General features: G+C 42.5%; 1 protein-coding gene across 1 annotated transcript in view; it reads right to left on the bottom strand.

Annotated features, from left to right (window-relative positions):
• The window catches only part of KIF5C (kinesin family member 5C), a 44,732-nt gene that overhangs the window by 10,421 nt on the left and 20,883 nt on the right, over positions 1-13,428 (bottom strand). Inside the window, exons 12-22 of the mRNA XM_075829268.1 lie at positions 12,739-12,914; positions 10,664-10,732; positions 8,665-8,871; positions 7,972-8,118; positions 7,641-7,829; positions 6,960-7,077; positions 5,614-5,690; positions 4,695-4,804; positions 1,745-1,846; positions 1,525-1,585; positions 834-905 (exon numbers count right to left, since the gene is read on the bottom strand). Coding sequence (XP_075685383.1) covers positions 834-905; positions 1,525-1,585; positions 1,745-1,846; positions 4,695-4,804; positions 5,614-5,690; positions 6,960-7,077; positions 7,641-7,829; positions 7,972-8,118; positions 8,665-8,871; positions 10,664-10,732; positions 12,739-12,914 — 1,328 coding nt within the window. The remainder of the gene's footprint in view (positions 1-833; positions 906-1,524; positions 1,586-1,744; positions 1,847-4,694; positions 4,805-5,613; positions 5,691-6,959; positions 7,078-7,640; positions 7,830-7,971; positions 8,119-8,664; positions 8,872-10,663; positions 10,733-12,738; positions 12,915-13,428) is intronic.

The raw sequence follows: 13,428 nt of genomic DNA, 5'->3' as shown, positions 1-13,428 counted from the left end.
AACACAACAGACAGATTTAAGGGCAAAAAAATAAATGAAATTCAATTGTCTGACATGATGAAAAACCTTCTCTACACCCAGAGACAGAGGAACCGGTCATGTAAGAAACCTTGTGCAACACAGGGCAGTTTTGGTGCAGATTTAATGCGTCTTTTTTCCAGCCAAAGAAGAAGAAGAAGAAAAAAAAAAAGAAGAAAATCCCAGTTTTAAAGGGAAACAATGCATTCCAAAATTGCACTGAATTAGACCTTGTTCACATCAGCGTCAGGTTCTGTTCATGGGTTCCGTTAGACCTTTCCGTCAAAGGAACCCATGAACCATAGCTTCCGTTTGCATTACCACTGATTTCAATAGTAATGCTTCCGTTGCAAATGTTCTGTTTGGCTTTCCATTCATGAGTTCCTCCGACGGAAAGGTCTAATGGAAAAAATGAACAGAACCTGACGCTAATGTGAACAAGGCCTTAGCAAAGCCCGATACTTCGGGCAATGCACCAGCGTCCTCCAGTTCACTTACAGGTCATGTTATAATACCAGGTTGACTTTTACAAACAGATGTAGCAGAGCTCAGTTTGTCAAATGCAGAATAGAATAATTTGTCAATAGGCACAACACACAATATCATCAGGTGTCTGTATTCTCTGTGGTTTTACATTAGATTAGGACTGCAGGTAAACCCGCTACATTGTCTTCGTACTAAGCACAAAAGGATACAGTCCCTAGCAATTAAATTATAAATTCAGCTCCACTATTTCTGTATTGATGTTGCCTTTTGTAGGCATTTACTATAATTCAGGGTTACTCTATAACTTGGCAAATATGGAAAACACAAACCTTCTTCACTCTGGTGGTGAGATCCTGAACAAAGAGTCTGCGCAGATTGTGTAAAGTCTGAAGTTCCCGGGCCTACAGAGGACAGACATGAACAGCTTTCTCATAGTATATATTTTTGAATATCTATAGAACACAAACCACAACGAACTACTGAGGAAGTGGAACAGGAAGAGGGGACCCTACTGTGGCTAATGGGGGAAGTGATGGAGGGTCTGTACTAAGAATGTGGGGGCCCTGCTTTTACTAATGGGGGTAGTGATGGAGGGTCTGTACTGAGGAACTCAGGGCCCTACTTTGACTAGTGGGGGAAGGGATGGAGGGCCTGTACTAGGAAAGTGGGGGCATTACTTTTACTAATGGGGGTAGTGATGGAGAGTCTGTACTGAGGAAGTGAAGGCCCTGCTGTGACAAATGGGGGAAATGATGGAAGGCCTGTACTAGGAAAGTGGGGGCAGTAATGGAAGGCCTGTATCGGGAAAGTGGGGCCCTTGCTGCGACTAATGGGGGAAGTGATGAAGAGCCGGTCTCGGGGAAGTGAGGTCCTGATGTGACTAAACGGGGAAGAGATGGAAGGCCTGTACTGGGGAAGTCGGGGCTTGCTCTGATGTCTGTTTACCAATTTAAGATCACAGATGTAACATTTGTTAACATTACTTTACAAGATTATCATCACGTTTTGAAGTTTACATACCACGGTCTCCTCTAGACCTTTGAGATCCTCGCGCGATTGCTCCCTCTTCTCATTAAGCTGCCTACAGATAAAGGACACAGGCATTAATCCCCGATGCTCTGGCAGATAGTCATGACATGTTCAGTATGAGATAACGGTTTTACTTTAACCTCTCATATTGTGTAAGGCCTAGCCAGGCCTAAACCAGTAGATGAATGCTCAGGAGCAGGAGGGCACTTACATAAGTTTCTGCAGTTCCATCTCTCTCTGCTCATCGTCAGCCTTCAGCTTCTCATAGTCAGAGGTCAGTTTATCTTTCTGTAGCTGCAGCTTCTGGTTGAGGCTTTAAAAGTAATGCAAAAATAAATGAGAAGCAGGATAAGGGGAATGAACTTCAGCTTATAAGCCATATAAAGCTGCATTATAGCCAACTCCTGCACCACTACTTATCCAAACACACAGAAATTAGGCCCTGTTCACATCCTGCAGAAAAGCTCCCGACTGACACTCTGAACGTGTCTATTGGGCTCCAACATCAGACAGAGGCCAAAAGAGTATCCTATTGGCCTCTACCTGGCCCACATATGCCAGTATACCAAAAAAATGGGGAGTAGTAGACTACACTACTCTATCCCGTGGAGATCAGTAAAAAAAATTAAGTTAAATATATATACGTTAAACGAATATATTTTTTTTAACATGGTAGCCTATGGATGACAGATGCCACGGTATGGCATGAATTAAACATATGCGTTATGAACTTTTCATGATATATTCATTAAATAAATGCCATTATAGCCTATAGGTGACAGATGCCGGTTAGAAATCCATCCCAGCGTCCATTTAATGTATAAGTCAAGAGCTTTTCCTGGCGCATACTGTAAACCGAGACAAAACCCGTGATGTGAACATAGCCTTTGTCACTCCCCTTAGTAACTATAAGATACAAGAGAAACAGGTAGTTTGGATCCAGCGTAGCTGCAACTAAAAGGAACTTGTTCCAAGTTTAATGAAAATTATATTAAAAGAGGTCAATCGGCATGATGTCCTCAAGTGCTAGGAGAGAAGTGAGAGGATGGAGGAAGCCTACGCGTTTCAAACGCTAGCTGCGTTTTTAGTCATGGCCATGACTAAGAACGCAGCTAGCGTTTGAAACGCGTAGGCTTCCTCCATCCTCTCACTTCTCTCCTAGCACTTGAGGACATCATGCCGATTGACCTCTTTTAATATAATTTTCATTAAACTTGGAACAAGCTCCTTTTAGTTGCAGCTACGCTGGATCCAAACTACCTGTTTCTCTTGTATCCCACACAACGCGTGCCGACGCGAGGATCCGTGCGAAGATCATAGTACACCTACTTGTACTTACAAGGTGAGCTGGAGGTTCTCCTCCTCTTTTTTCTAACTATAAGATAGTTGCGTTATGTGGGAGACGCAGCAGACGTCTTAAAGGGATTGATTGTGTAAAATTAGAAGAAAAATTGAGAACTGCTTTTATCCCCCAAAAACAGCACTACTCTTGTCTATAGGCTGTGACTGGTATTGCAGCTCAACCACATGCAAGCAAATAGACCATTTTTTTCTCATTTCATACAGGTTACACTATGGAAATTAAAGAAGAAAAAAATAAAATAAATAAAAAAATAAAAAAACACACAACCACACACAACACAGTGTTTGGTCTGATTTAGAGAGCTCTATATGCCCCCAAAAATCTGGAGACCGCATACCCGGTCCTCTTCTAGGTCACTGAGGCTTGTGAAGGCTGTGACAGTTTAACATCCCAGGTGGACTTCTGTAGTCAACAGTCGGTGGTGGCGAGGGCTGAGGTTACAGTATACTCCATGTTTTAAGTTATTGGTCAGGGATCCACTTTAAAACCAAATTTCTGTTTAAACCTATCCCTACTTGTTATAAGGATTCCTTGACAATGACCAGATCAAGAAGCGTCCCGCTGCTGTGGCCCCCAGCGATCAGCTGTAATCTGTGGGGAGACCTGGCAGTTCACACGGAGTATTTTGCTGAGTTTTTTTACGCGGAAACCGCGTCGCAAAACTCGGCAAAAACGGCCCTAAAATGCCTCCCATTGATTTCAATGGGAGGCGTCGGCGTCTTTTTCCCACGAGCAGTAAAACTGCCTCGCGGGAAAAAGAAGCGACATGCCCGATCTTCGGGCGTTTACGCCTCTGACCTCCCATTGACTTCAATGGGAGGCAGAGAAAGCGTATTTCGCTGTGTTTTATGCCCGCGGCGCTCAATGGCCGCGGGCGAAAAACGCCGCGAAAATCGGCGTGCAGGGAGAGGAAAATCTGCCTCAAACTTCCAAACGGAATTTTGAGGCAGATATTCCTCCTGCAAAATACTCCGTGTGAACATAGCCTAAGTGTTCAATTTCCTGCAGCGCCACTACAGGGGAAATTAAGCATTACACAGTGCTCATCCAAATAAATGGGTTTTCTGCTTAATACAGGATAGAATAGATCCTCCAAAGCAAGAGAAACTCTTTGTAACCGCTCTCCATTCTGGCCGAAAGAGGAGGATCCTGAGCAGGGGACCCCACTCTATTAACTCAGAACCCCCTAAGGGTGTATGAAAATAGGTTTTCTATACTGGAAAACCCCTTTAACTGCAAAATACTTTGCTTTACTGTTCTTGTACAGATTCTGAGTTAGTTCATGTAACTTTCTTCACATATACATTGGTGCTTTACAGATTTTTCTGGTTGCTCTAGGAAACAGACAGCGGTTTAGCCCCACCCCGCTGTCAGACACGTAACCTAAGAGCATAGTTCTAACTGCATTACCATTAGCTGATCTCCCACAATGTACTGCCCCCTGATGACAGAAAACCTGCAGAACTCTGAATTTATATTTCGGTCTGAATGGAGAATTAAAGATAATTTAACGGATATATCAGTACCAGAAAAGTAAAGTATTTACAAAGTTACTCAATATTTTATGTAGGTTTGAACCGTGAGGAGTCTACAACTTTTCTTCAATGGAGAAGTTTTCTTTAACATCTCATTCCATGCAATAAAAGATCCTTATTGATAATATCTCAGCCCAAACAATGGGAAACACCCAGAATAAATACCGTCTTTAGAGGACGAAAAACAGCGATCCTACAAAACGAATCGGTCAACCTACATCTACAGGCAGAATGAGTAACAATGCGTCCATTTTCATACTTACTCTTTGAGGTCATCAATCATCTTCTGTTTCTCTTCTATTTCGTCACGTAGGCGAGACAGTTGCCTCTGGTGCGCTTCTCTGTGACTTTCCATCTGCGTCTCCAATGTTTTCTGGTCAATAGACAAAATGTATTTTACTTTGTTCTTATCGCATCATTAAGATTAATGGAAAAAGCTCAGTTTACAGTGCACAGAGGGTTGTCCAGAAAAAAAACATGTCTGCTTTCTTCCAGAAACAGCGCCACATCTGTCCGTTGGTTGCGTCTGGTACTGCAATACCAAACACAACCTGTGGACAAGTGTGATGCGGTGTTTGGAAGAAGAAAATATTTTTCTAAGCCTGGACAAGCTGGCCATAGAAATCAGATTTTTGACAACGGGGCCTGCAGGAATTCTTATGTCTATGGTGCCTGCCCAATGGTCCTGAAAAAAGGTCTGATCCTTTGCTCCCCTAGGAGATAAGCAGTGCCAAAATGGTGTAGTTCGGTTACTTATCCTGCTATTCAATACTAAAATAAAAAACGAACACTCGTCTGATCCAAGAGCGCATATTCATGGAGAAGGGCAGAATAACGCTCAAATGTTATCTTATTTATTTGATCACCAACATAGCCGTAACCCTCAACGCCACCTGTAACGGGGTGATAAAAGTGGCTTCCAGACCACACTGTCATTCTATGTCCAGTGAAAACAAAGGATCAGACATAAAAATGTCACCTCCGAGTGGCTCAAATTCCCAAAGAGGAGTCAGTGGACTGTTTATAGGCGCCCATAGATTTTAGTTGTACGACCCCCCCCCCCCACCTTTGGTTTTAATAGGATGTGCCATGGCCAGTTATAATCTGACTAAACAAGGGTGACAGAATACATTGTTCATTGCTACATGTAACCATTTGCCACAAGAATGAGACATGTTCTACCTTCATCTCCTCGGCATCCTGCAGACGGGTCAGGTGCTCTTTCTCTTTATCCTGGAAAGAGACTTCATGCATTTTTTCTGCAAATCAAAAAACAAACAGTCAATAGATTAATATTCATTTTAACGTCCCATGCCAAAACTATTTTTTTGCTACATTTCTGATTGTTGAAATGAGCTGCTATTGTCAGTCACTTAAAGGGGATGTCCCACAACAACTTATTACCGTTCCACATGACAGGTGATAAGTGTTTGATTGCTGGGGGTCGCACCCAGAGAACGGGGGTCCAGAATCCGCCATATGAACGGAGTAACTGGTCACACAATGCGCGCCGCCACTCCATTCATTCTCCATGGGACTGCCAGAGATAACGGAGTGCTGTACTCGGCTATCTCATAGAGTCTCAGAGAATGAATAGAATGGTAGCGCACATGCGTGACCTACCGCTCCGTTTATACAGGGGACTTAGGACCCCCATTTTTTGATCACTGGGACCCCAGTGATCAATTATGTAATGTAAGAGAACTGTTATAGGCTGTGAGTCAGCAGTAGTAGTGGAGGAAATCTAAAGCTGGCCATACACTTACAATAGAAGTCGACCGAACCCATTCATTTCAGTGGCATCGAACAACTAATGTGTATTGGGTCTCCTAACTCTCCCCTGTCTGAGATGTCAAGGGAAAGTTGGATTTCAACATGCCCTATTTTTTACTCCCACGGGAGTTAAGCTGCTTATTCCCCTCTCAAAATTATTAGTGTAAAGAATTGGGATAACCATTAAAGGGGTTTTCCTGAAAATAACATTGATGGCCTATGCTTAGGATTGGCCATCCATATGTGATCATCAAGAGGGCGGTCTGGCCCCAGGGGCAGTGGTGTTTGCTGGATTATCCAATATAGCACCATCCACATTTATGTGGCAGTGTTTGGTACTGCAGCTCAGCCCAATTCAAGTGAATATCCATGGTCCTAGAGCATAAAATGTTCAGCTTCAATCTAGCACAACGGTCAGAACACTTATTAATCATACTTAAATTTTTTTCCAGCTTTTAGTAGTTTGTTGTTACCATCCTCTGAGAAGTGCAAATATACAGTTTCCTACCACAACATCAACTAAGGGGAACTAACAGCTATTCGTCCTTTTAATTCCCGACAGGTCCTATAAACTGCCTAGAAGCAAATAATGGTAACAAACGTTGCTCCCATCATGTAAGGAATATGGAACTAGCAAAATCAAACTACTCACCAGGGAAAAGGTGCATCTTGTGTAGAGAGGTCAAGCATAATACAACACGGTCATGAAATTATTTTCTATGTTAATGAGTTTATAATTGGCGACGACAGATTACCTTGTGCATGGAGTTTTGCCAGCTCCTCATTAAGAGAATCCTGAGCCTCTTCCAGCTGTCGGCGCCTTTGCTCCATGTTTTGCATGTAATCGGTCAGGGATTTGATCTTTGCTTCATGCTGGCAGAAAAAAAGCTAATATTTTAGGTGTGCGAGTTTCCACCAGGTACTCAGTTTCCTACCGCACTCAAAAAACAAAACTGATAGGTTACTTGGCTTCCTATGATTTGGCCCTACTGTGTATGTGTGTTTCAGAGATATGGAAATTAGATTGTAAGCCCCATTTACAACCACTGTACAGCATTGTGTAATATATTGGTGCTATATATGCAACAGGAAATAAATTTTTTCCTAAAAACTGCAGTACCATCAACAGCCTGCGGGAGTGCTATAGAACAAATCTAGATCTAATGCTATGTCTTGATATTTTATGATCTACAGATTAACAGCCACAGAGACATATAATGCACAAGTAGAAACATGGTTGAGGCCTCAAGCAACCAATGGCACTCCAGTAATTACAACTCCCCACATGCCCGGAAGTTGTAGTTTTACAACGGCTAAAGAGCCACCAGTATAGAGTCTGTATGAAATTATTTGAAACACCTGCATTGCAAAATACTGACACATTACAGTGCATTTATACCCTCATCCATGATCCTCAAATATACAAAGCTACCGACCTGGGAGCTGAGCAGCTGGCACGCCGCAAGCTCCTTTTCTGTGGCATTTATTTTTCGATTTGCCTCAATCTGTGCGGTCTCCAGTTGTTTGCTGCGATTTGCCAGAGACTTGACCTCGGACTTCATTTTGCTAATGTACAAACGAGCCATGGTGAACTCCTCTTCAATGACTCCATTAACATCAGCCAACTACAAAGGGTTAAAAATGTTATAGAAGATATAACCAAGAGTGAATTACTAAACTTCTAATAATTCAGATTCTGGTTGTCTGTATATGAATATATTACCAGCCCTACAAGAGCAGGATGTGGTCAACAAAAACCAACTCTACCGTTTTCACATCGTTTGTGCCAATAATGCCACCGATCTCGCCCAAGTCCTTCAGCAGCAGGTTCAGGATCTCGGTTGCCCTCTTTTTCTGGTGGCTGCTGAGTTCTTTCAGCTGATGAAGTTCACGTTGTGATGCAATCAGACTGGTCTGTGAACAAAGAAGAACGTCACATCAACACGCAGATTTCATTGCAATTTAGAGTCCAGCTCTAATAATTCTTGAATGTATAATGGAAAGTTCTGCCACCTTTGAATACTTTGGTGGGAATTTATCACTTTTCCTACGCCAGTTTTCTGGAGTAGAAAAGTCTGAAAATGACTGGAAAGTTCAATTTGCGGGAAACATTTAGACTTTTGGGTCTTTTATTTAAGCTGCTCAACGCTTTTCTAAAAGTGGGTGGTGCTTAGTAAAATGGATGTGGCCACCCACGTCCTGACCAATTAATTATAATTTAAGCCAGAAAGTGGCATAAATTACAGCGGAAATCTTCCCAGGCTCCTAGAATTCACTCTGTGGCCCTTAACGATCGGATATCAAAATTAAATTTTTTTAAAAAAAAAAACACACTACAAACCCTTCAACTATACTTATTCATGAGCAACACATCTAAAAACGAATAAAAGATACTAAAAATAACAAACTAATATTAATCTAGAATAAAAGTATGTCATCATGAACAGGTCAGGCTTCTACCGTTTTCTGTGCCAATTCATCTGTCAGCTGTTCGTTGGCTTTGGTGTTGTCTTCCACCTCCTGAGACTTCTGGTCATAATTTACAGCCAGCTCCTCGAGGGCCTGGAGAACTTCCTTAACTTCATCCTTGGCAGCGTCGTTCTCAATCTGAAGCCGGGTCAACTCCTCTTGGATTTTCTCATAATCTCTGCGGGTTGACGCCAGCAGCTGTTAGAGCAAGTAAATAGTATTACATGTATGGGAAGAGAACCGAAAAACCAAACCCTCTGACCTTTCATCCCAACAAATTTCCAGGAGCCTAAAAGGCCCTATTACACCAGCCAATTTTGGCCGATGCAACGAGAGCCGATCAACAAGACAGCTAGTTGATCGGCGCTCTTTTGCTCCAGTCGCCGAAGCTATGGAAGGGGACGAGCGCTCGTTACTCCGCTTGCTCGTCCCCATACATTATCATCATGTCTGCAGCGTGTCTCCCTATTTACACAGGGAGATGTGCTGCCGACAATGATAATATTTCATGTTTGTTTTTAAAACGGTGCGATCAGCAGATGAACAAGCGTTTGCTCGTTCATCTGCTGATCGCTGCCCTGTTTACACAGGACAATTATCTGTGAACACTTATCTGCCCGAAAATTGCCCAGTGTAAAAGGGCCTTAATACCCTGTACCCTGGGGCCTATGTGCATATATGTTTCGGTGAGACCCCAGGAAGCAGGTACCCCCACAATAAGCGGAGCCGTTGCTGAAACCCCCAGTGATCATTAGGGAAGATACCGGCACGTACGCTTGTAATGTAATACTACATAATGCCCACTGAAATCACATGGCTGGCACGGTTGCCTGTAATAAAGTGGACCTTGGTTTAAATCTGACCAGAGTCAACATCTATACAAAGTTTGTGCTATACAAACAATAAGAAATGAATCTATAAAAAAGGATTTCATAGATCAAAAAAAAAATAAGAAAAGTGTTTAATATTAAAGTGAATGTCAACAATTTTATCTAAATGGGTTTAAAATGCTTTTATTTTTATGATCTTTATTGAGGCACAAGCTTTGTTTTCTGATACAGAGCTCTAAATTCCCTGAATAGAATTCTGTCTGCCTGTAGCCACCACTAGGGGGAGCTTACTGCGTACTGTTTATATATTACATTATATAGTAAGCTCTTATGCTCCCTATAATGAAGGCTGCCGGAAGACCGAATTCTATCATTTAACTTTGTCTATGCAGGGGATATAGAGATCTGACCATAGTAAAGATATAACCACGAAGTTATCAGCACAGAATGTTGGGCCTTAAAGGGGCTGCTGCAGGGGAAATGTAGTATTACAGTATGACATGGCGGGCATTCAGATGAATCACCTTCCATGTAACACATAGAAAACTTGAGTCCACCAGTTAAGACGCGGCTCTTCGTTCTGACTCAGGGGGGAGTCCCGAGCAGGGAACCCCCCCCCCCCCTCAATGATTTAAATATGCCTTAATAGGGCATATAGCAAAGTGTTGTCTTCATGAAACAACCCCTTTATATATAGTGTTAAAATCTTAACAGCACTAAGAAAACCACCTTTACACGAGCGCCGATCAAAAATACAACTTGTTGATTGACGCTCGGTTGCTCTATTCAAATGGAGCATGAACGTTAAGTATGGGGACAAACGATCGTTACTTTGATCGTTAGTCCCCATGCATTTGCATAATGTCGGCAGTACATCTCCCTGTTTACATAGGGATATGTGCTGCAGACTAACGACCATTTTTTGACCGCATAAAAGACGCGGTCAGCCGATGAACGAACAAACACGCGTTCATCGGCTGATCCGTGCCTCGTTTACACAGGGCTCGTTAACCCAATCATTTTCCTGTGTAAACGGGCCTTAGGAATATAGGACTTCACACAACCAACCTGCTCATTTTAACTACATTATACATGAAAATACAGAAGTGATGACTCTCAGATACCAGGCTACTGTGTCCACAACATAAAGGGAAATTTACCTCGTCTTGATCAAGCATTTGCGTCTTCAGCGTTTCAGCGAGCTGACTATGTTGATTGATTTCATCATCCTATGAATAATTAAAAGAAAATATTATAAACCAAAGTCATGTCAGGGATTATTATCGATCATAGGACTAAAAGATTAATGGCCTATCCTTAAAAGTGGTTGTCTAGGATTAGAAAAACATGGCTGCTTTTTTCCTAAATTAGCGCCATACCTGTCCGCAGGTTGTATGGGGTATTGCAGCTCAGCCCCAATGGAGCCGAGAAGCAACACCAGACCCAACCCATGGACAAGTATGGCGCAGTTTCTGGAAGAAAGAAGTCATTTTTATTTATTTTTTAAAATCCTGGGCAACCCCTTTAAGATAAGAAACTGATGATCATTGGAATGAAGGGGCTGAAATACTTCAGAGGTTAAGACACACTTAAATGCAGCTGGGTTGCCGTACCATGCACAGCCTCACATAGGGACAAGCTGCTGTGCAGGGATAACAAATTTAAAGGTCTACTATACTCCAGTATATGGCCCCTTCGTTATGATGATCAGCAAAGGTCTCAGGGATTGCACCCCTCACCGATCAGTCTGAAACATGACTGTGCCTCCATATGGTTCCTGTGTATGGCACGTAAGGAGATCGCTGTACAATTATAGTCATCCTTTTAATAAAAAAAACAAAAACGTAAAACCCCACCCAAAAAATAACTATAAAAAAAAAATGGCCTTTTAATTAGCAGTTTTACCAATTAGTATTACAAGTGATACATTGGAAGCGGAAGATATTGTCTGTGTAATCACCAAAGGGATCTGCAAACGGCAACAATTAACGTGCAGTAAAAACACATAATTATGAGCCAGCAGACCGTCGTTACTACTAATTATAGCCCTGGAAGAAAAAATGTGGAAGAATAAATGCAGCCAAGATAACGTGTAGCATCTCCAGCAATGATACCGGTACCATCGAGGCGGCGCGTGAAATAACAGATTTACATCTGAAACACGAATTTCCCGTAGCAATTTTTTTTATCATTAAATGCTGCTGTGACCCTCAGCAATCAGCTGTGGGGGAATCCAGCAGAAGTGTTCAACTTCACTGCAGCGCCACCACAGGGGAAAAGCAGCATTACACAATTCCCATTAATATCAATGGGCTGACCACATAGTACACGGATATTCTGGGTCCTCCAAAGTAAGAGATGGTTGTTTTCTGGCGTTTTTGGAGAAGAGAGATGCGCCAAAAAAAAACACTAAACACAAAGCATGCTGCGTTTGGAAAAAAAATGTTATGACATATCCACAGGATATGTCAAATGGCAGATAGATGAGGGTCCCACCACTGGGACCAGCACCCGTCTTTAGAACGGAGCCCCCTAAACCCTGTTCTACCGCTCTGCGTTGCAGCTGAAGCGTGTGATTTCCAACCATGAATTACGGAAACAGCGTAGCTCAGCGACTTACGCTGTTTCCCTAATTCATGGTCGGAAATCACACGCTTCAGCTACAACGCAGAGCGGTAGAACGGGGTTTAGGGGGCTACATTCTAGAGGTAGGTGCTGGTCACAGAGGTGGGACCTGCTTCTATCTGACATTTATGATATATCCTGTGGCTATGTCATAAATGTCTCTGATGGTAAAACCCCTTTAAGGAGTATTTCACATAATCTAAGAGCTAGTTCCTGAGCCACAGTGTTTGCAGTTGTGGCCTCTAGGTGGTGCTCTTGTGCAGATCCAGCTTTGTCACTTGTCACATAGAGATACTGGACTGGACATATGTATTACATGCCTCCACTACTCCTGGGTCCCAGCTGCCAGAACGAGGAAAATGGTGGCTACGACAAAGTGATGGACGGTGGTTTGCCAAATAAGCACTTTTTTTTTTCTTTTTTAATTTGTGGTAATAAAGTGGATCAGGACAGAACTATTAGTTTCCCTGCTGGAGAAATGGAATGAAATTGCTAATTTATACTATGTTTGTTTTTTAATAAGCGATGCATTTATTCCCTTATATTGGATGCACTTCTTAATAAAACGATCACAAAGACAAGACGCTGAGTAGCGCCACCTAGCTACAACCTTGTCATCCAGCTGATGGTACAGAGAGGCGATATCATCATCATATTTCTTTTTTTCCTCAGATGAGATGACGGCAACGGCCGGGGACATGTTGTCAATGATCGGTGTGTTGTCACACGGCTCCAGGCTCTTTTGATCCTTTGAACTGATTTGTTCATCCGCAGGCACAGCTTCCCCTATGTCACAATAACCAAACACAAGTTACCATTTATATAGAACCAAAGTAACAGATCATAATAACAATAATAATGAAATGTAGTGAACAAAATGCTAGAGAGAAAAAAAAAATGACAATCTCCCTTTTCTGACCCTCAGAATAACATTCCGTGCGGATTTATTTTATTCTAGTTTATCTTTATGAGGGTCTGAGCTCCAAATCTGCTGCACCGCCAGAGTTAGGCTACATTCACACGAGTGTGACAGATTTCCGCGTGTAAAAAACGTGCGTACAATCTGTCCATGTGCGTTGTGTTATGCATCAGGATGCTTTGCGTGTGGCATGTGTTTTTCACGCACTCGCAAGCACTTTTTAAACACACGACAGCGCACAGATGTGCACCCGTGTGCTGTCCGTGGTTTTCACGCACTTACTGACTTCAATGGGCGGCTAGGTGTGTGACATGCAGTGAGTTTCATGCAACGGACTCTCGCTGCGTGAAAACTCACGCATGTGTGAACAGCCCCATTGAA

The sequence above is a fragment of the Rhinoderma darwinii genome, chromosome 6, assembly GCF_050947455.1.
Source record: "Rhinoderma darwinii isolate aRhiDar2 chromosome 6, aRhiDar2.hap1, whole genome shotgun sequence".
Lineage (NCBI taxonomy): Eukaryota > Metazoa > Chordata > Amphibia > Anura > Rhinodermatidae > Rhinoderma > Rhinoderma darwinii.
Note: the sequence above shows the minus strand (reverse complement) of the source record. Positions and strands in the feature narration are given on the sequence as shown.